Here is a 23287-nt window from a genome sequence, read left to right as displayed (position 1 = left end):
TGCAAAGGAATTAATTATTCCCCAGAGAAAAGTTTTGAAATGAGGTGGGAAATGCGAATGTTTTCATTTCAAGCGCTTGTTTTAAATGTTAAGAGTATAATTAGTGTCTTCTAAAGAAACTAAATTTACTTTTTCTTCTAGAAGCAAGTTTTTTGCTCTTCACACAGACAAAAAGCCTCACTTTATTTCATTATTTCGTTGTAATGCCAAGTTTGGTTAAAAGGGCAATGAAAAGTGTTTTCCGTTCGCACTGACTCAGGGTAGTTCTCAATTCTGAAGACAGAAAAGATCATCAAGCCACAATTGTTCAATCTTTAGTTTCTATCCCAACAGATAATCGTTAAAGGTTAACTATATTATAGATGTCTTCATCAAGCGGCTGCGGCTTTTCTTCTACTTTGAAAACCACAAGTCTAATGTAAAACAAGTCGGCTTCCTGTGCTTTTTGGAAAGAAAGATCAGGATTTAACTCATTTTATTGCTTCAGATAATGGTGTGGTTCCCAGATAAGAGGTTACATCCAGGGGCGGTGAATTGGATTATGAAGAGTGGAGTTCGTGCTGGATTCTATGAGTTTTTAAATCTTGTAAACCGCACGCAGCAATGAAAGTGCTAAATGCCATGGTGCGTGATCCGCGCCACCCTCGCACTGCTCTCCTTTACCCCCGAGACTCCACTTTTCCTCCGCCACCACGAGAATTCATGCAAATGAGCCAGAAAACCCCGGGGCAATACGAACCATTTTCGCGCCACTCGCTCAGGACTGTGCAGCTGCATGAGGAGAGTGGTCTTTGTATCCCCTAAAGCGCCCCTTTCTCAAAGGGATTTTAGGAGTGACCAAGGCTATCCCTTTAGGTCAGAATTCAGAATACATAGGGAGGTAGTGTTTTTTCCAGGGGACCACCTAGTCTTGCGCCGGGTCTGGCCGTTACCACAGCTTGCAGGACCTGTGTCCCAACGCGGGAAAGAGAGCCCGAGCCCCGCCCCTCCGGGCCCGGGTCGGCGCGCCCCGCCTACCGGCCGCGCTGCTGCTGCTCCTCCTGCTGTGGGACCGCTGACCGCGCTGCTGCTCCGCTCTCCCAGCTCCAAGCGCCGACCTGGGCACCCGCCACCAGCATGGACGCTCGCCGCGTGCCGGTGAGGGCTGGGCGGGCTAACCCGAGGGGCGGGCGCGGTGGGGGCTGGACGCAGGCGGGCGCGGGCCGACCCTCTCCAACTCCGCAGCCTAGCGCTGCCTTTCAACTGGTGGCCTGCCTAGGCGTTGCCCGCTTGGGCAAGCCCCTGATTTAGTGCACCTAGAATAACTGAGGGCCATGGGGACGTTCCTGCGCGGCCTGCGCATCCGAAGTGCGGGCGGCGTGGAGACTTGAGTCGTTTGCAGGACGGCTGGCAGCGCTGGAAAGCCCTAGGCACGTGCGCCCGCCAAAGGCCGGACATCGTCCGGGAGGGCTGGCCGGTCCCGATTGTGCCTGCCAGGCACAGCCGGCCTGCCTGTCCCCTAGGAGTTTGTCCTGCGGCGGCCCATCCTTTTCCCGCACACAACTCGGAGCCAGTGCGTGGCTCGCCGCGTCTATACCCACGCTAAGTGGGTGGCCCTTGGGCGCGCACCCCTCCCGGCAAAAGCGTCCGTTTCTAACCGCTGAGGGCCAGTGCGCTGGATCGTTAAGGTCTTTCGAACCGGTCTCCTAGAACTTGGGTTGCGCACGCAGTGGGAAGTGACCGTAGTACCGGGCGGTGGTTAAGTGCATTTAAAGGGCTTGGTGGGCCAAACCGTTCGCCAACCATTTGCTCGTTTCCCACTTCCTCCACCCCACCCCAACCCCAACCCCCCAGCCTTACTCTTAGCTGCAGGACGTTACTCTGAATGGAACGTTACTTTTTGCTCTAACGGAAGCCAGAACGTAGGGTCGGGCTCTTGGAGAGGGTAGAAGAGTGGGGGTTGGGTGAAACGGAAGACAATGACACGTTTAAAATAAGTATCAGGGGTTTGGGACCCACGCGGGGGAGGACAGGTTCGCGGGGGTGGGTGCGATGAGGCGTGGTTTCAGAGCTGAGTCGCCGCCCCGGTGGAGCTGGGCATTGGCTTTCTGGATGAAGAAAACCATGTGTAGCTGGTCTTGGAACCTGACATGCTTGGGTTCAAATTTGAGCCGCCATGGAACTTCAGTAATCCATTTCGCCTTCCTGAGCCTCAGCTTCCTCATTGGCTAAGTGAAAAGAACGATAGCACCTTTGTTGCAAAGAATTAAACCTGACCTGAAAGCGTACTTAACATAGTGCCTGGCCGGAAAAACTACTATAAATGGTGTTAGTTATTACTTACCTGCCAAAGAAGTTCATCTCCGTCTTGACTGTTTGCCTTGCTGCTTTTTTGTGGCTTTTCCTCCAAAGATACATTTGCCTGGTAAATAACTCTTGGCTTGTGCTGACTTGTTAAAACTCAGCATGTATTTCTCGGACAGCATCCAATAGAATGCCGCCTTTGAGCTCTCTGGGGCCTCTGACTGCTTGCAGGTAGATTGATGAATAAAAGGTGGTAATTCCTGCAGTAATGCGAGGAGTACTTCTGTTAAGAAGATGGCAGACTTGGGTTCTCCTTCCTGCCCCTGTGATCTTGCAGTCTATTACACCTTCCTGGGGCCTTCAATTTCCTCAACTGGAAAATGGGATCTGAGATCCTTTTCAGCTCCCAAGATTCATTTGTGTCCCAGGCTGGAGTGCAATGGCACAATGACGGCTCACTGCAGCCCACCGGCCTCAAGCAGTCTTCCCACCTCAGCCTCCCAAGTAACTGGGACTACATGTGCGCAGCGCCACACCCGGCTGATTTTTGTATTTTTAGTAGAGACGGAGATTCACCATGTTCCCCAGGCTGGTCTCAAACTCGTGGGCTCAAGTGATCCTCCCACCTTGGCTTCCCAAAGCGCTGGGATTACAGGTGTGAGCCACCCTCCTACACACACACCTAACCTTTATATTTAGTAGCTCTACCTTTTACACATTGTCCTGCCTTGTTAAAAAGGCAAAAGACGAAAACTTCCTAAGATGATTGAACGGAGTTTACTTAGGGTTATAGGGATGTTGGGGGTGCCCTCATGTATTTTCAAGAGACTGAAATGCATAATGTTAGGCAAAGAAGGAGGGCAACAGCATTCTGGTCACCTGACATCTTACATCTTAGCATATTTCGTAGAATCTGAAGCAGAGCTTGCCCTTTCAAAGTTTTCAGTATAAGGAATCACTTCTGCTATTCCATGGCCCTATTTAAGAGAATAAAAATACAGGACCTAAAGCAACACTTAAGAAATCTCGTTAAATGTTAAGAAATGACAAACCGCTATCCTTTTTTACACAAGATAGATGCCAATTGCATTTTCTGAGAGCAGTGCCAGGCTGTTTAGTATTTATGAATGAATGAAGCATTTCTATATAAGTAATTTGCACTTTATAAAAGGACTTTTAAAAACTTAAGTCTTGTATAGCAAAGGGACAGCAGAAAGAGCTGAATGACAGTCTCAAGTAATAGAGTGCTAAAATGGAATCAGGTATCCCACCTGCATTTGGAGTGCTGTTTGACCTTTAACTTGGCTTCTTGTACCATCTGTTGAAGGGTTTGATGTATTTGCTTTGTAAAGACTTGTGTGGAAATCAGGATAGTCCTCTTGATTGGAATGGTGCCTGCTTGGAAGCCTGCCATCTTGAAGTAGAGGTCCTGCCCAGTTTTTGTAGTTTGTGAAATTAGCATCACAGTACATAGCCCAAAGCTTACAAAAAATACCTCATTAGCTTGATTTTGGCTGAGGGAGAAAATCTTTCTGCCATTTTGTACTTTTGAAATTTCCTTTTAGAAGTACGGTTTAATTAAAAAAAAAAAAAAACAGGTTGGATTTTAGGAGTTTAGCATTAAAAACTCCTGTGGAGCCCAGTATAATGCTAAGAGCTAAAGATTAGGGGCTCATAAAGGTGGGTTGAGAGGTAGCTCTACAGATGTTTGAAAAAATTGATAAATGTCTTTATAATTTTCCTGCCAAGGGATCTCTTCTTAGAATTTGACCTGGTTTTGGCCAGGCGCGGTAGCTCACGCCGGTAATCCCAGCACTTTGGGAGTCTGAGGCGGGCGGATCTCTAGGTCAGGAGATCGAGACCATCCTGGCTAACACGGTGAAACTCCGTTTCTACTAAAAATACAAAAAACAAAAAATTAGCTGGGCGTGGTGACGGACGCCTGTAGTCCCAGCTACTCGGAGGGCTGAGGCAGGAGAATGGCATGAATCCGGGAGGCGGAGCTTGCAGTGAGCCGAGATCGCGCCACTGCACCCCAGCCTGGGCAACAGAGCGAGCCTCTGTCTCAAAAAAAAAAAAAAAAAGAATTTGACCTGGTTTTAAAGATTTTTGGGTCCAGGTACAGTGGCTAATGCCTATAATCCAAGCACTTTGGGAGACTCAGATGAGAGGATCGCTTAAGCCCAGGACTTTGAGACCAACCTGGGCAACATAGCAAGACCCTATCTCTAAAAAAATAAAATAAATTAGCTGGGCATGATGGCACATGCCTGTAGTCCTGTCTACTCAGGAGGCTGAGACAGGAGGCTTGCTTGAGCTCAGGAGTTCCAGGTTGCAGTAAGCTATGATCTCACCACTGTGCTTTAGCCTGGACGACAGAGCGAGATTCTGCTTCTTACAAAAAGAAGAAAGAAAAAGTTTTTTGTAGCGGTTGACAAACTTCCTTTTCTATGTAGGGTATGATAAATGGACATAACTACTCTGTGCTGTTTGAACCTACTAAACTAAAAAAATGATGTCTTTAGTTAAATAAAGTAAGCATCATGCTTAATAGGGGTGCTATTTCCATTTGCAGCAGAAAGATCTCAGAGTAAAGAAGAACTTAAAGAAATTCAGATATGTGAAGTTGATTTCCATGGAAACCTCGTCATCCTCTGATGACAGTTGTGACAGCTTTGCTTCTGATAATTTTGCAAACACGGTAAGTGCTGCCTGAGAATAAACAGAATTGAGTCTGCAGTGCTCAAAATGCCCCAGATGCTTTGTGCGTGATTAAAACTGCTTGCTTTTTGCCTACATTTCTATACAGCCGTTATGAAAATACAGTATGCACTATAATTTCATTTCACTTTTTGCTGTGGTTCTAGGTAGTAATTGTTGGAGGTAGATTAGCTACTTATTCTATCCTTTTGAAATGTCGCCTAACCTAACATGCATGATGATTTGCCATAACAACTCAGAAATCATTTGTAAACCTCTGAACCATTTTTCTTTGTAACAAAAGCTGTTCTCTTGTAGTGCACTTGTAAATGTGATTTGCTCTCTGCACGGTTTATGGAAAATTGGTTCTTGAAAAAGAAAAAAAATGCACAACCACATTTATTTATTTATTTTACAGAAACCTAAATTCAGGTCAGATATCAGTGAAGAACTGGCAAATGTTTTTTATGAGGACTCTGATAATGAATCTTTCTGCGGCTTTTCAGAAAGTGAGGTGCAAGATGTATTAGACCATTGTGGATTTTTACAGAAACCAAGGCCAGATGTCACTAACGAACTGGCCAGTATTTTTCATGCCGACTCTGACGATGAATCATTTTGCGGTTTCTCAGAGAGTGAGATACAAGATGGAATGGTGAGTTTGAGAATTTCACCAGTTTCAAGAAGTAAGATATATTTAGAGGCATGACATATTTTTAAAAAATTTTTTCTTACGATTTTGATTTTAGTCATGCCAACAGACTTTGTTGACCTTTTTAAAATTTTGAGTATTTTCTTCGTGTCTTAGAGCAGTGTTTACTTACTAATGTAGTTGGACTTACAAATCATGAACATTTTGTAGGCTCTGAAAATTTGGAAACTGGTAAGATAAAATTGGCCAATCTCCAGATTTTCATTACCACAAAAATCCAGCCTAATCAGGAAGCACACTAGTCCTAAATATTATCTACATTTGCATTTAAGTTCAAGTGCCCAGCCTAGTGCCTGTCATAGAGCAGACCTTTGATAAATGTTGGTCTCATCATGGTAGATCTGTGGCTGCATCTTGAAAACCTGTGATGACTTATGTGCAGGAGTGCCATTGCAGATAATGACATTGAGGGCCCTTCCTGCTGCTACTTTTGCTCCTTGGTTGGCTTTTCCTATGCATGCTACCTTCCTTTGACTGCTGCTGCCACTGCTGTGCTGTGCCTTGGTCCCACTATTTCTGAGCGTACTGTTTAATTCTGCACGCATTCTCTCATTCCAAAGACTTTCTCGACAAAGGAAACAGTGCATTCACTGATAATCAGGTGCATGCTCTTCAACTCACTGGTCTGACATGGATCCACTGCCTGAGGATCACGGTTTGAGTAGCATTGATACAAGTGGCAGTCCACCTGGCCAAGGAGTGTTTTGGTCCAAATCAGTGCTTACTGGAGTTTGTTGCAGAGGGGCCAGACTGCAGATCTGCATGTGACACAAACATTGTCAATAACCTGAATAATTTCTGGGCAGTGTTTCAGTTCTTTGAAGATACTGTCATGATTAATAAAATGCCAATTCATTATAATTGGTAGGAACTCATGAAAGGTTTTTGTTGTTTTGTACTCTCTACATCCGTGGACACTAAAAGTACAAAAAGCTGTTTGTGGGCATGTAAGACTTTTTTGAGACAGGGTCTTGCACTGTCAATCAGGTTGGAGTAAGTGGTGCGATCATGGCTCACTGCAACCTCCACCTCCTGGGCTTAAGTGATTCTCCCTCCTCAGCCTACCCAGTAGCTGAGACTACAGGCATGTGCCACCCTGCCTGGGAACTTTTAAAAATTTTTTGTAGAGATGTGGGCTCACTTTGTTGCTCAGGCTGTTCTCGAACTCTTGGGCCCAAGCAATCCTCCCATCTTGGCCTACAAAAGTGCTGGGATTACAGCCATGAGCCACTTTATAAATATTTTAGTGTTAAAACTGGGTCTTTATAGGTGAAATTCAGGGACTTTATGGGTGATATTTTTTCTTCTCTCTTTTTTTTTTTACCTGCAACCATTACCACAGTCAATTTTGGAATACCTTTATGACCCCGAAAAATGACTCTGTACCCATTAACAGTCACTCCTTATTCTTTCCCAACACCCCCAGCTCCTGGCAACCATCGGTCTGCTTTCTGCTGTCATAGATTAGCCTGTTGTGGATATTTCATATAAATTGAATCATGATATGTGGTCTTTTGCGACTGGCTTCTTTCGCTTAGGATAATGATTTCAAGGTTTATTTATGTTGTGGCATGTGTTAGTTCTTCATTTTATTGCAGAATATTCTGTTGTGTAAATCAACCACATTTGATTTACCCATTCATCAGTTGATGGATAAGTGGGTTGTTTGCACTTTTTTGGCTGTTACGAATAATGCTACTGTGAACATTCGTGTACAAGTTTTTGTGTAGACGTATACTCTTAGGTATGTACATAGGAGTAGAATTGTGGTTCATGTAGTAACTGTTTAACCTTTTGAGAAATAGACAAAGAGGCTATACCAGTTTGTATGCCTACCAGGAGTGTGTGAGGGTTACGGTTTCTCCAAATTTTTGCTAATAGTTTTTTTTTTATTTTCCTTTTGCTTTTTTTTTTTGAGACAGAGTCTCACTCTTGTCACCCAGGCTGGAGTACAGTGGCACAATTTTGGCTCACCACAATCTCTGCCTCCTGGATTGAAGCGATTCTTGTGTCTCAGCCTCCTAGTAGCTGGGACTACAGGCACGTGCCACCACACCTGACTAATTTTTTATATTTTTAGTAGAGACGGGGTTTTGCCATCTTGGCCAGGCTGGTCTCGAACTCTTGACCTCAGGTGATCTGCCCATCTCAGCCTCCCAAAGCGCTGGGATTACAGATGTGAGCCACCATACCCGGCCTTCTTTTGCTTTTTAGCTCTACTATGAAGTGGTTGGTATCTCATTATGTTTTGTGGGGCGGGGGGGGGTTGTTGTTTTGTTTTTGTTTTGTTTTGTTTGGACACGGAGTCTTGCTCTGTAGCCCAGACTGGAGTGGAGTGGCATGATCTCAGCTCACTGCAACCTCCGCCTCCTGGGTTCAAACGATTCTCTTGCCTCAGCCTCCCGAGTAACTGGGATTACAGGCGTGTGTCACTGTGCCTGGATAATTTTTGTATTTTTAGTAGAGATGGGGTTTCACCATGTTGGCCAGGCTGGTGTCCAACTCCTGACGTCAGGTGATCTGCCTGCCCCGGCCTCCCAAAGAACTGGGATTACAGGCGTGAGCCACCACACCCAGCCTCCATTGTGATTTTGATTTATATTACCCTATGGCTAATTTGGATAAATTTTTAATGATGAAAACCTATATTATTTTTGGAATCTGGAAATATTTTTATTTTGAGCTTCTAAAAGTAGATTAGAGAAGTACCTAGAGAAGTCAAATTTATAGACAGAAAATAGGATAATGGTTGCCAGGGGCGGAGGGAAAGAGGGAATGGGGAATTACTGTTAAATGGGTATGAGGGAGTTTTAGTTGGAGAAGATGATAACATTGTGGAGATGGATGGTGGTGATGGCTGCACAACAATGTGCATGTATTTAATGCCATTGACCTGTGCACTTAGAAATGGTTAACATGATAAATCTTATGTATATTTTATTATATATTTTTGTAAAGTAGAGAATTGAGATGTGTTAATATAATTTAATATTGCCATCAACATTGAGGCCATATTTAGAGGGGAACACATTTTTTTCCCTTTTTTTTTTTTCTCAAGACAGGGTCTGGCTCTGTCGTACAGTAGCACGAACACGGCTCACTGAGCCTCTGCCACCTGGGTTCAAGCCATTCTCCCACCTCAGCCTTCCAAGTAGCTGGGACCACAGACGTGCGCCACCATGCCCAGCTAATTTTTGTAGTTTTTTGGCAGAGATGGCGTTCACCATGTTGTCCAGGCTGGTCTCCAACTCCTGGGCTCAAGTGTTACACCCGCCTTGGCCTCCCAAAGTGCTGGGATTACAGACGTGAGCCACTGCATCCAGCCAGGAGAACACATTTGTTCTTGTCAGAATTCTTTTAAAATATGTAAAGATCTGTTTTTAAAGAAATGAAAAGTAGGTGGTAGGAATTTTAACATTTAAAAAAAAGGCTCAGAACCACAGGCCTAGGGACTGTGAAAATAGCTTATAGCAGTGTGGTCCAGATAGGCTACATGGAATTAAACTGCACTCTGTTGATTGTTGTACTCTTTGTAGTTCCTGATTTTGTTACCCAGAGGTGTCAATGTTCAGTTAAAATTCATTTCATACAAGTGTCTCGTTCAGAAGGGACTTTGTAGTCATACTGATGAAGCTTGTCTGCTGATCAAGTCCTAATGACTCCATTGTTGTGATTAGAGGCTGCAGTCAGTTCGGGAAGGCTGTAGGACCCGCAGCCAGTGCAGGCACTCTGGACCTCTCAGGGTGGCAATGAAGTTTCCAGCGCGAAGTACTAGGGGAGCAACCAACAAAAAAGCAGAGTCCCCCCAGCCCTCAGAGAATTCTGTGACTGATTCCAACTCCGATTCGGAAGATGAAAGTGGCATGAATTTTTTGGAGAAAAGGGCTTTAAATATAAAGCAAAACAAAGCAATGGTAGGTATCTGACTTTGTGTTAGAATTAATTTTTCCTCTCTAAGCGACTCATTGCTTAAATCTTCCATCACACAAAAAAGTTATTTTTTTCTGTTACATGAATAAAAAGTTACTTTTGTTTACCTGTGAAGTCTTCAATGTGTGCCTCAAAATGTGTTTCCTTCCCTGAACTCCTTTTTTTTTTTAATCTGTTAAAGGCCTGGTTAAGAGTATAGGGGAAATCAGAAACTTTGAATGTGTCAACTTACTTTCACATTTCAAACCAGGAGATGTACTTGAGTATTTTCAAGAAGTTAGTTGTTCATTTTCGGCAGTTATTCTAAGCCAATGATATCAGTTTAATTTCCTCCCTTTTTAGCTTGCAAAACTCATGTCTGAATTAGAAAGCTTCCCTGGCTCGTTCCCTGGAAGACATCCCCTCCCAGGCTCCGACTCAGTAAGTACCAGTCCTTCTTTATATACAGTAGTGTTTTGGGCACACGTAAGGTGGATCTGTGTTGTGTTTAAAAATCTAATTTCTTTATTTGTGTGGCCTTCTAGACAAACGAAGGGGACCTAGAGGAAACCCCCTGACAGATCTCTGGATGATCCTCCTTGAATCCTGGGTAGTTTGGTCTCTCCTTGCTGTGCCTCTGTGGCACTGAACCCCTTTTGATTGGTTATTTCTTTTCTTCCCAACTAGACTAAGTCCATCACTACGTAATTAGTCAACTAGACTAATTACCTGCCCTCACGGGCAGGTAATGAAGATCAAAAACTTTTTTCTCTTCTCCAGTGTGAGCACATTCCTCTTACATGGTAGATGTGCAATAGATGTTTTTAAAATTGGAGAATGAAAATAGAATAAGAAAATCACAATTTCTTATCAAGTCATAGCTTGGTATCATATACAATTGCATTCTGAGGAATTAAGCTGGTACAACTCAGGGAGATTTGGTATGTCTGCTGTGATAGAAAAGATTTTTTTTCCCTGCCTTCCCCTGAGGAAAGGAAAGATGGAAAGAGGAAAACCATACAGATATGCCTCTATTGTGCAATGTAGAAACTGAATGTGTTTCTACAGGGCCAAGACACATCAGAGAAAAAATTTTTTTTAGAACAAAAGATCATTTCTTACATCTTCATTAAGTAAAAGAATAAATAGCTCATCTCTCAAGTTGAAAGAAACTGGGCTTGGTATTACAAAAGCAAAATAAAGATAGCCATATAGATTTTAGGCTCATTTTGCCATGCATTATGTAAATGACAAAGAAATGAAAAAATAGAGCTCTCTTTACTTAAAACATCCTTAAGGAGAAGGTATGAATTCCCCAAAGTACTACTTCTCTTTATTATGGAATAAATGGATTCCCTTATGCGTGCTTTGTTTAGCGATCAAGGAGACCGCGAAGGCGTACATTCCCGGGTGTTGCTTCCAGGAGAAACCCTGAACGGAGAGCTCGTCCTCTTACCAGGTCAAGGTCCCGGATCCTCGGGTCCCTTGACGCTCTACCCATGGAGGAGGAGGAGGAAGAGGATAAGTACATGTTGGTGAGAAAGAGGAAGACCATGGACGGCTACATGAACGTGAGTTCTGGGCATTGGTACTTGCTCTTCTGATTCTCATCTTCAGTAGGCCTGGCATTAGACACAGCGCAGGTACACACACATCCTCAACACCAGGCGATCCATAGTAAATGTTTTTCTCTAACCATTCACAATTGTAAACGTCACATCAGCTTCAGCTTACTTGGTAATTTTATTAGCAGGTGAGAATTGGGTTTTCTTCATCTCTTCTTAATTGCAGGCATCGTTTCCAAAATGTCCAGTTATGGCTACGGTAAGCATATGGCTGGTTTTTCTACCATAAGCTCTAGGAGAGATTTCCAGGTTGAAGTTTGTGAGAAGAAATTACAAGTCAAGTATCTGAGATTCAGAGCTGGGGAGAGCCAGTTTTGAATCTCTGTTTCATATTTGCATCTCTAGTTTTCAGTTTTGAATCTCTTTCACTCAGTTTTTCAGTTTTTAAGCTCCGTGTTTTGTATTCCTTGTAATGCAGGAAGATGACCTGCCCAGAAGTCGTCGCTCCAGATCATCCATGACCCTTCCGCATATAATTCGCCCAGTGGAAGAAATTACAGAGGAAGAGTTGGAGAACATCTGCAGCAACTCTCGAGAGAAGATATATAACCGTTCACTGGTGAGAGCCTCTCAGTTACACCTGAGAATGTAAACATCTGTGAGAGGAAGAGAGCTTCTGTCCCTAAGTGTTGCCCAGGGTCTAAAGGGCTTAGCATGTGAAATGTGTGCCTATATGTTTTTTTCACATAAGGAAGGAAAAGTTTTAAGTATCCCTGGGATTTAGCCCTCTTTCACAGTAGAATTATCTGCTTAGTAAGTCTGTAGTGTGGTAAATCTTTTCTCCTAATTTAGAAATCAATTCATTCAACATATATTTATTGCATATCTATTATGTGGGTATACATAGCTAGGTGCTGGGGTGTGGTGGTGCACCGAAGATAAAAATGGATTTGGGTAGGTTATTTTTTAATATGACCTTTTCTTAAAGGAAAGTGGTTTTACCACACCAGGCCAAGTCTTATATTTTTAGTGGAGATGGGGTTTTGCCATGTTGCCCAGGCTGGTCTCGAACTCCTTGGCTCAAGCGATCCACTCTCCTCAGCCTCCCAGAATGCTGGGATTACAGGTGTGAGCCACTGCACCTGGTTTAGTTATTTTTCATACCCGGCATGTACATGTGTATACAGAGATTCACAGACAAAATAAAATGTAAGACTATACTACGAAGAGGGACATTCTGTAAATATGCCATTTTCTCTGTTAAAAAGCAGTGGCTTTTTGTTTTTTGTTTTTTCTTACTTGCTTATTTGTAGGGCTCTACTTGTCATCAATGCCGTCAGAAGACTATTGATACCAAAACAAACTGCAGAAACCCAGACTGCTGGGGCGTTCGAGGCCAGTTCTGCGGCCCCTGCCTTCGAAACCGTTATGGTGAAGAGGTCAGGGATGCTCTGCTGGATCCGGTAGGTGCCTGCCAGGGGTTGGTCCTGTGGGCTTGAAGGTCAATCACAAACTGTGATGAGGCCAGAAAAAGGCATTGGTGAAGGGGTGGAGCCCTTTCTGTTACGGGGTGCTCTTTTTTTTTTTTTTTTTTTAAGATGGAGTTGCATTCTGTTGCCAGGCTGGAGTGCAGTGTTGTGATCTGAGCTCACTGCAACCTCTGCCTCTTGCGTTCAAGCGATTATCCTGCCTCAACCTCCCAAGTAGCTGGGACTATAGGTGCACGCCACCACACCCAGCTAATTTTTGTATTTTTAGTAGAGACGAGGTTTCACCACGTTGGCCAGGATGGTTTTGATGTCTTGACCTCGTGATCCACCCGCCTCAGCCTCCTAAAGTGCCGGGATTACAGGTTTGAGCCACCACACCCATCCCAGGGTGCTCTTAATTCAGAACACAAATGAATTCAGAGTGATGGTGCTGCATAGGCGTGAGCCGCTTCCACCATACTCTGGTCTGAACTGTCCCTGGGAAGTTGCTGCTCCATTTATTCCTGGTAGCTGCTTGTAACTTCCACTCCTGGAAGGAAGCATCAGGCATGACTAATGCATATTAATCATACAAATTTTTAACCTTGAAGAAGGGGTTAAATGTAATGTAGATAAGTTGGTGGGGAGGTAAGGTTTAACTTAATTGTGCTGTTTGACAATCCTCCTTCAGAACTGGCGTTGCCCGCCTTGTCGAGGAATCTGCAACTGCAGTTTCTGCCGGCAGCGAGATGGACGGTGTGCGACTGGGGTCCTTGTGTATTTAGCCAAATATCATGGCTTTGGGAATGTGCATGCCTACTTGAAAAGGTAGTGGGTGTTTTTTTTCTCTTCCACATCTGAATCTTATATTCATTTATGTCTTAATGAAAAGACAAATGTCAGAAGAGTGGTTATGTCTGGCAGGGTGGAGACTGACTGGAAAGGGGCACACAGGAACGGATGAGAACATTTTCTGTCTTCACTTAGGTGGTGGTAACCTGGGTGGGTGGGTGTGTATGAAAAAGTCAGATTATATACTTGAAGATGCGTACACTTGACCATAGTGATGTTATAACTCAATAAAAATGTTTTTAAAAATGAATTAGGCTTTCAAAAGAGAATTCTTTGGTTGAAAACTATGTCCTGACAAGTTTCCTTTTGTCTTTCACAGCCTGAAACAGGAATTTGAAATGCAAGCATAATATCTGGAAATTTTGCTGCCTGCCTTCTACTTCTCAAATCTTTCTTATAAAAGTTTCCAATTTTTTCACTGAAACCTGAGTTAAGAATCTTGATGATCAGCCTGTTTCATAAGAAACTCCAGTCAAGTTAATCTTAGTAGACATGTGTTTCTGGAGCATCACGGAAGGTATACTGCTAGTTACACTTTGCCCTCCTGCAGTTTCTTCTCTGCTCCCAACCCCATCTCATAGCATCTCCCTCTATTTCCAATGCCCCTCTCCAACCGCTTAGTTTTGTATTTCTTTTAAATTACAGTTTTATGAAAGCATATTTTATTTACTTGGTGTTGAAATAGCCTTCATAAAACCTAAGCACTTGGAAACACAATAAAAGTATTAACTAACTAGATCTATTGAATTTCAGAGAAGAACCTTCTAACTTGTTTACACAAAACAAGTATGATTTAGCATTCATACTAGTTGAAATTTTAATATAATCAAGGCACAAAAGTCTTACAACCATGTGGAAAATTAGGTAATTATTGCAGATTGATGCCTCTCAATTCCATGTATTGCGCTTATGTTACAAGTTGTTGTCACAGTTGAGACTTAATTTCTCCTGATTTCTTCTGCCTGAAGGGTAAGTGGTGCGTCCAGCTTACACAATCATGATTCAAAGGTTGGTGGGCAATGTAATACTTTAAAAGTATGATGGAAGAGCTATCTGGAAATTATGAGTAGGCTGAATTTTTGGTATAAAACTTTAGTGTAATTGTAGTTTGCAAAGTTTATTTCAGTTCACATGTAAGGTATTGCAAATAAATTCTTGGACAATTTTGCATGGAAACTTGATATTAAAAACTAGTCAGTGTTTCTTTGCAGTTTCTTGAAAATTTATAAACCAGGCACAAGGTTCAATTTCGATTTTAAGCACTTTTATAACAATGAGAAGTGCCTTTTTGGAGATGTAACTTTCCGCAGTTTGTTAACCCGACATCTCTGCCAGTCGAGTTTCTGGGCAGATTTCCTGTGTCAGTGTTCCCCCTCCTCGTTGCATTAATCAAGTTACTTGGTAAAGGCGGAATCTAAGTGTTTGTATGTCCCAGTTTACTTGCATGTGTAAACCATTGCTGTGCCATTCAATGTTTGATGTACAATTGGACCTTGAATCGATAAGTGTACATACAGCTTTTGATTTGTAATGCTTTTATACAAAAGTTTATTTTAATAATAAAATGTTTGTTCTAACTTGTCTGCTTTTTTAAAAATAATCTCACTGCTAATTTTTTTTCATATTTAAATAAAAGGCCATTTCCACCTTTTCTAAAAAAGTCTGCCTTTTGACTGAAGTTTCTGAAGTTCTAAGGTCAGGTCATTTGGAAGGACCTCACTGGGTGACAGGACTGATACCTATGATCAGAAAATGGGCTGAGATCACCACAGTGCCTGATAGAAAACAACATGTGCCCATAAAGTTTTGTAGTGTTTTCCTTTGTGTTGTGCTTTGCAATAAATACCTGGCTTACTTTTATCAACCATTCAAGCATACATTAAATGCATGCTGTACGTTGAGGCTTGTTCCAGGACTGTGAGAATCAAAACAAAAAAGGCATGGTCTAAAAGCTCTCACAGCCCAGTGCTTTTTTTATTATTTTTTGTAGAGACAGGTCTGGCTATGTTGCTCAGGCTGGTTTCAAACTCCTGGACTCAAGTGATCCTCCTGTCTCGGCCTCCCAAAGTGCTAAGATGACAGGCAAGAGCCACCACCACACTGGCTGTCCAATTCTTTAGACAGGGGTTGGCAAACTACAGCCTGTGGGCTACATGCTGCTGCAGCCTTTATTCATATGGCATATGAACTAAGTTTTTTTTTTTTTTCCATTTGTAAAGGGTTGTTAAATAAGCAGAGAGAGTATGGTTCACAAAACCTAAGATATTTACAACCTGGCACTTTACAGAAAAAGTTTACTGTGTCTGCTCTGGAGTTACCTGAGAAGCCATGTTTACCTCATACTTATTTGGGGAGAAGAGCAAGCTAAATGAAGTTGTACAACTGGTGTTCTATGTAGATCTAAAAGAAATCAGTAACTTTGTTTTGTAAACTTTTGGGTCTTAACCCAAATTATAATCCAACCTTATTGGATATGTAATTGGGAAGCTTAAATGTTTAGAGTTTATGTAAATTGACGCTTATTTGGAAAAGTTTAGGTGTTACCATGTTTTAATAGAAAGTAGAGCTAATGTGGTTTTCATTAAAAATTAACTGTAACAGTTGATTTGGATGCCTTATCCTTAAAGGATTTACAATCTAATGGAACTAAGACGAAAACCCAAAAATAATGTTCTCAGCAGGAATGAAGGGAAAATAACTAACTGGCATTTTCCCATCACCAGACATTTTAAAACATGGGTAAGCTCCTGGGTTTTGTGATGATCCCATTTTATAATAAGGAGCCTTAAGTCAGTTGCCCAGCCTCAGCCTCGACTGTGGGAGCCCATGGGGCCCACACTGCAGAGCTCCACAGGCCATCCTGAGTGGAGAGAACTCCAGTTTTCACAGCTAGCTGTGAAAAGTGGTGTTAGGGTGGCTGTGCCGCAGGAACTGCTTTCATACTTGTTTCTTCAACCTGAGGTAGAGTTTTCTGAGGTAGAGATGGTATCTACATTTTGATTCTTACTTAAGAGTTAAGAAATGAAATACGAACTAAAAAGGCTTTCACAATGAGTGGCAAAGGCGGCAGTTAGAGAGTTCTGCTGGAGGCTTTTGTTTTTGTTTCGTTTTGCTTTTAGAAGAAAGTGAGAGGGGACTTCCTATTGCCCCATCAAGGAAATGGGGTCACTGGGAGAATGGAATAGAGGTCTCAGTGCTTTAGGAGGAGATGGGAGTATGGGGACAGTGTTAGGTTCTCAGTCCTGAGGGGAATAGGAGGTTTTGTTAATGCTAACCTCACAGGTGTCTGAAAGGATGGGGAAGTAAATCCAGGTAAGTTGAGAAAAATGCCCAGTAACACAGAACTCCAAAGACGCAAAGCTAGGCCAAACACCAGGGAGAGGACTTTATTCTTTTTTTCCCCTCTTTAAGCTGACTTTGCCTTAGGAGTCAAAGAAGGAGAAGAACGGGTTGATCAGGTTCTGGCAAGGAGAACAAGGACATCTTGCGTGCTAGGTCCAGCCTGGCTGATGTGGCTTACTGTAGAAACCCTGCTGAACGAGGAGGCTGGCAGGGCTGGAAGGGGTCTGGGCGCTTGTGTGGATCAGGGGGTTGCACTGGAGGTGAAGATGGGTGGAGAGCAGGTTCAGAAGGAATGAGGCAGTGGGACAGTAGGAAACCGGGGCCTTGGATGATCCTGCATGGATAGAAACCCCTGAGGTTTTAACTGAAGGCATGGGAATCCTGTGGGTGGAGAGGACTCCTTAGATAACTACAAGGTTGGGGAAGGAGGAGGAAAAGCAGAGGGCAAGAAAACTTCCTAGGAGCTGTTGCTGTGAGACAACGAAGAGGGACTAGAGCTTGGGGTGGCAGTAAAGAGCCAGGAATCTGACTGGTACTGTAAGGGATGGACTCCTGATTGCAGAGGAGCTGGCACATTCCAGAGAAAGTCCTTTATCCATTATAACATCCAGGTGATGAAAGCATTTGAGGGAAGGAGCATGCAGAAGTGATACCACTCAAAGCTGAAAGCCATGAACATTTTGTTTTTTTCCAATCTGTGTTTTATATGGTAGCACTTACACTACATGTGCAACTATTAGCATTAAAATTTGGCCCCAGTGTGGTCTTTGGTAGCTTTTTGTTTTCTGGTAAGATCCAATGTTACAGGCTCACTCTTGCACATCTCTACCCTACTAAGCCTGGAGTCAGCCATTTCTCCCAAGTGCTTTGTTTTCAAAACACATTTCTTTTATATCTATCTATTAATTTTTAGTATATTTGTGTATATATACATATATACACATGCATACATATGCTTATACATACTGGTATTTATATGTAAAATTAATAGTAATGTGGCTATGTACATGGCTTCAGAATACATATGTATATAGTATAATATAATACCGAATATAAAATTACATATTAAGTTATATAATATAAAATTATAAAATATATACAATATAAAATTATGTAACAAAATTATAATTATATAGTAATACAGAATTACAGTACATACAATATGGCTTCAGTATTATTAGGCTGGGTGTGGTTGGCTCATACCTGTAATCTCAGCACTTTGGGAGGCTGAGGCAGGAGGATTGCTTGAACCCAGGAGTTCAAAACCATCCTGGTCAACATAGTGAGACCCTGTGTCTACAAGAAAGAAAAAATTAGGCCCTGATTTTAAAAATGTAAACATCATAAATATAATTTTTACCCTCCTATTGGCTTTCAGATAAATGATAGCATATTACTTACTGCATACTTATTTTTACCCTGCCTTTTTCACTTAACTATATATATGGGAGATAAACACAATTTTATTATACAAAGAATTCCAGCCAGGAGCAGTGGCTCACGCTTGTAATCCCAGCACTTTGAGAGGCCAAGGGGGTGTGGATCACCTGAGGTCAGGAGTTTGAGACCAGCCTGGCCAACATGGTGAAACCCCATCTCTACTAAAAATACAAAAATTAGCCGGGCCTGGTGGTGCACCTGTAATCCCAGCTACTTGGCAGGCGAGGCACAAGGATTGCTTGAACCTGGGAGGTGGAGGCTGCAGTGAGCCAAGATCATGCCACTGCACTCCATCCTCAGCAAGAGAGTGAGACTGACTCAAAAGAAAAAAAAAAAAGAATTCTGAAGTTATAATCAGTACTCACAAGTATGAACACGGAATTAAGCTTTAGAGTTTCAGAGGAAAAAAAAGTATTGTAGATAATTGTTTTCTGTTTTACTCAAGTGCCCAAGGACGGACTGTGTTCTGTGGGCTTATGCTAAGAAAGTCAAATTTCAGCCGGGTGCAGTGGCTCACACCTATAATCCCAGCACTTTGGGAGGCCAAGTTGGGCGAATCACTTGAGGTCAGGAGTTTGAGACCAGCCTGGCCAAAATGGAGAAACCCAACCCAGTCTCTACTAAAAATACAAAAATTAGACAGTTGTGGTGGTGTGTACCTGTAATCCCAGCTACTCGGGAGGCTGAGGCAGGAGAAGCAGGAGAATCGTTTGAACCTGGGAGGTGGAAGTTGCCATGAGCAGAGATTGTGCCACTGCTCTCCAGCCTGGACGACAGCCAGACTCAGTCTTGGAAAAGAAAAAAAGTAAAATTTCCTCTCCTCACAGACTTAGTAGGTAAGCCTTATCAACAGGAACCGGTATTTCAGTTTTTATTTTATTTTTATTTGGTTTTCCATACTTTAGACTAATCCTTAAGTTTGTCTTCTAAATTGAATAGCTATAAATGTTTTTCACTGCTTAATGACCATCCACTGTGTTTTTTTGAGACAGAGTCTCGCTTTGTCCCAGGCTGGAGTGCAGTGGCACAATCTCGGCTCACTGCAACCTCCGCCTCCAGGGTTCAAGTGATTCTCCTGCCTCAGCCTCCTGAGTAGCTGGTATTACAGGTGCCTGCCACCACGCCCGGCTAATTTTTGTGTTTTTAGTAGAGACGGGGTTTCACCATGTTGGCCAGGCTGGTCCTGAACTTCTGACCTCAGGTGATCCACCTGCCCTCAGCCTCCCAAAGTGCTGGGATTACAGCTGTGAGTCACCATGGCCTGTTTTTTCTTTTGTTGTTGTTGTTTTAAGTAATACTCACCATTGATGCTTGCCTGAATTTCCAAGATGTGACCATTTTGAGTACCCTAGTGCTTAAGGAAGAAAAATATGGAAATAAAATTCCTTTATGCAAATGCTTTCTGCAACTCTCATTGCCAGCCAAATTCTTGTAAATCATGATAAACAGATGCTACTGAACTAAATGAGTAAGGAAAATTATGGAGATAGATTCTATTTATCTTATTTTTCAGTGTTGGGGAGGGAGAAAAGGATATGAACTAAATTTTATCTGTGCATGATGATTAGGGCAGACACCAAGAACTCTATTAATTGATTTCAGCAAGGCAGGATTTGGGACTCAACTAGAGAGCTGCCCTTGGGAAGGGAAAAGTTCTACTGCAACTTTGCTTGACCAGAGAACTGGGTTTGGAAACAATTCAATATCAAGCTTGCTAGGTCTCTGCCCATTGTTCAGCTTTTTGTTGCTTTTTTCCCCCCAACTTTTAAAAAAGATGTAGTAAAATTCACATAACACAAAATTTACCGCTTTAACCATTTCAAAGTAAACAATTAGGTGGCTTCCAGTACATTCACAGTGTTGTGCAACCATCATCACTATGTAACGCTAAAACATTTTCATCACTCCCAAAAGAAACCTCGTACCCATTAAAAAATCACCCCCCTTTTTTTCCCTCTCTCCAACCCATGAGAACCTATTGCTTTCTGTCTCTATGGATTTGCCTATATTCTGGACATTTGGAAACATACAGTATGTTGCTTTTTGTATCTGGCTTTTTTGTTTTTCTAAACAGACACAGGGTCTTATTGTGTCACTCAGGCTGGAGTGCAGTGGTGTGTGATCATAGCTCACTGCATCCTGGACTCAAGCAATTATGTCACCTCAGCCTCCCAAGTAGCTGGGAATTACAGAAATGAGCCACCACACCCAGCAGGGGTCTTTCACTTACTAATTCATTCATGTTAGGCCGGGTGCGGTGGCTTACGCCTGTAATCCCAGCACTTGGGGAGGCCAAGGCAGATGGATCTCTTGAGGTCAGGAGTTTGAGACCAACCTGGTCAACATGGTGAAACCCCGTGTCTACTAAAAATATAAAAATTTGGTGGATCACCTGAGGTTGGGAGTTCAAGACCAGCCTGACCAACATGGAGAAACCCTGTCTCTACTAAAAATACAAAATTAGCCGGGGTGGTGGTGCATGCCTGTAATCCCAGCTACTCGGGAGGCTGAGGCAGGAGAATAGCTTGAACCCATGAGGTGGAGGTAGTGGTGAGCCAAGATCACGCCATTGCCCTCCAGCCTGGGCAAAAAGAGAGAAACTCCATCTCAAAAAATATATGTAAATATAAATATAAAAATTACCCGGGCGTGGTGGCAGGTGCCTGTAATCCCAGCTACTTGGGAGGCTGAGGCACGAGAATCGCTGAAACTTGGGAGGCGGAGGTTGCAGTGAGCCTAGACTGCACCATTGCACTCCGGCCTGGGCAACAAGAGTGAGACTCCGTGTTAAAAAAAAATAATAAGATTCATCTATGTTGTATGTATCATTATTTTATTTCTCTTCATGCCCAAATATTCCATTGTATGGATATACCACAATTTATCCATATATCAGTTGGTGGACGTTTTGGTTGTTTTCACCTTTTGGCTAGTGTGAATAGTGCTGCTATGAACATTTCACTTACACATTTAGTTTGAACACCTAATTTCAGTTCTCTTTGGTATATACCTAGGAGTGGAATCACTGGATCATAGGGTAATTGTGTGTTTAACTTTCTGAGGAGCTACCAAACTTTTTCTCAGTGGCTGCACCATTTTACATTTCCATTAGTGATGTGTGAGGGCTCCAGTTTCTCCACATCCTTGCCAACACTTGTTATTTTCTGGTTTGTATGTTTGTTTTATAGACATCCTAGTAGGCATGAAATGGTATCTCATTATGATTTTGGCTTCCATTCCTTAAAGACAGATGATGTAGAGCATACTTTTATATACTTGTTGGCTGTTATATTATCTTTGGAAAAACGTCTACTGCAGTCTTTTGCCCATTTTTATTTTTTTTTATTTATTTAAGAGACAGGGTCTTGCTCTGTTACCCAGGCTGGAGTACAGTGGCATGAGCATAGCTACTGCAGCCTCAACCTCTTGGGCTCAAGCAATCCTCCTACTTGGCCTCCCAAAGCACTTTGCTTACAGGTGTGAGCTACTGTGTTCAGACCCTTTGCCCATTTTAAATTGGTTTCTTTCCTTTTTGTTTTGAGTTTTAAGAGTTCTTTATATATTCTGGATACTAGATCCTTAGCAGATATGTGATTTGCAATTATTTTCTCCCATTTCTGTGGGTTTTCCACTTTTATTTTTAACAGCTTTATGGAGATATAATTCACATACCATGCAAACATTTGAAATGCTCTGTTAAAGAATACAACCCATGGTTTTAAGCATAGCAACAGATATGTACAGCCATCACTACTGTCAACTTTAGAACATTTTCAGCACCTCAGGAAGAGACCCTGAATCCTTTAGCTATTATCCCTACCTCTCATCTCTGCTTCGCCTAGGTCTAAGCAACCACCAACCTGTTAATACTTTCTGTCTGTATAGCTTCCCCTATTTTGGACTTTCATATGAATAGAATCATAAAGTATGTGGACTTTTGTGGCTGACCTCTTTCATGTGGCGCATAGTGTTTTCAATGTTATCCATGTTATAGCATGTACGAGTACTTCATTTCTTTTTATGGCCAAATAATATTCCATTGTGTGGGAATATCACATTGTCATTTGCCCACTGATGAGCATTCTACTTTTTGGGGATTATGAATAATGCTGATAAAAACTTGTCCAAGTTTCTGTGTGCACATATGTTTTCATTTCGCTTAAGTATATATCTAGGAGTAGAATTGCTGGGTCATATAGTAACTGTTTTTAATTGTTTGAGGAACTGCCAGACTGTCTTTTCACTGGCTTGTGTTTTCTGAAGCACAAACATTTTAATGAAGTCCAATTTATTGGGGTTTTTTTTTTCTGCTTGTTCTTTTGGTATTATATCTAAGAATCCACTGCCAAATCCAATGTCATGAAGATTTACCCCTATGTTTTCTTCTAAGAGCTTTATAGTTTTAACTCTTACATTTAGGTCTACAATCCATTTCGAGTTAACTTTTGTATACAGTGTGAGCTAGGGATCTACCTTCATTCTTTTGCATATGAATATTGAATATCCCTGCACCATTTGTTGAAAAGATTATTCTTTCCCCATTGAATGATCTTGGCACCCTTGTTGAAAATCAATTGACCACCAATATATGACTGTATCACTGGACTCCCAATTCCATTGATCTTTATGTCCTTATGCCAGTCCCATACTGTGTTGATTACAAAACTGTAGTGTTTTTGTTTATTTGTTTTTTGAGGTGGTGTCTTGCTTGGTTGCCAGGCTGGAGTGACGTGGCCGATCTCAGCTCACTGCAACCTCTGCCTCCCGGATTCACGCCATTCTCCTGCCTCAGCCTCCCGAGTAGCTGGGACTACAGGTGAGTGCTGCCACGCCCAGCTAATTTTTGTATTTTTAGTAGAGACGGGGTTTCACCATGTTGGCCAGGATGGTCTTGATCTCTTGACCTCATAATCTGCCTGCCTCTGCTTCCCAAAGTGCTGGGATTACAGGTGTTAGCCAACACGCCTGACCACAAAACTGTAATTTTTAGGTAAGTTGTGAAGTTGGGAAATGTG

The 23287-nt window shown here is 42.4% G+C and overlaps 1 protein-coding gene across 6 annotated transcripts; it reads left to right on the top strand.

Annotated features, from left to right (window-relative positions):
- Window positions 1-996: 996 nt before the first annotated feature.
- On the top strand, window positions 997-23008 carry CDCA7 (cell division cycle associated 7). 6 transcript variants are annotated; one of them, XR_001882387.1, is made up of 11 exons: window positions 2004-2404; window positions 4859-4984; window positions 5402-5638; window positions 9373-9609; window positions 9968-10045; window positions 10981-11175; window positions 11648-11788; window positions 12483-12632; window positions 13330-13466; window positions 13810-14007; window positions 22969-23008. XR_001882387.1 is itself a non-coding variant. In XM_017856981.1 (10 exons), exons 1-10 carry the CDS (start codon window positions 1117-1119, stop codon window positions 13838-13840), a joined length of 1353 nt encoding a protein of 450 aa, XP_017712470.1. In that variant the 5' UTR covers window positions 997-1116; the 3' UTR covers window positions 13841-15071. The 6 variants fall into 6 exon arrangements, 5 of the variants coding, with proteins under 5 accessions (XP_017712470.1, XP_017712473.1, XP_017712471.1 ...); XM_017856981.1 differs by lacking the exons at window positions 2004-2404; window positions 22969-23008 and adding an exon at window positions 997-1137 and having other exon boundaries at window positions 13810-15071; XM_017856982.1 differs by lacking the exons at window positions 2004-2404; window positions 22969-23008 and adding an exon at window positions 1163-1667 and having other exon boundaries at window positions 13810-15071.
- Window positions 23009-23287: the final 279 nt, after the last annotated feature.

This window comes from Rhinopithecus bieti, unplaced genomic scaffold (assembly GCF_001698545.2).
Source record: "Rhinopithecus bieti isolate Rb0 unplaced genomic scaffold, ASM169854v2 scaffold_43749, whole genome shotgun sequence".
Lineage (NCBI taxonomy): Eukaryota > Metazoa > Chordata > Mammalia > Primates > Cercopithecidae > Rhinopithecus > Rhinopithecus bieti.
The sequence above is the reverse complement of the archived record's forward strand: the minus strand, read 5'-3'. Positions and strand labels throughout refer to the sequence as shown.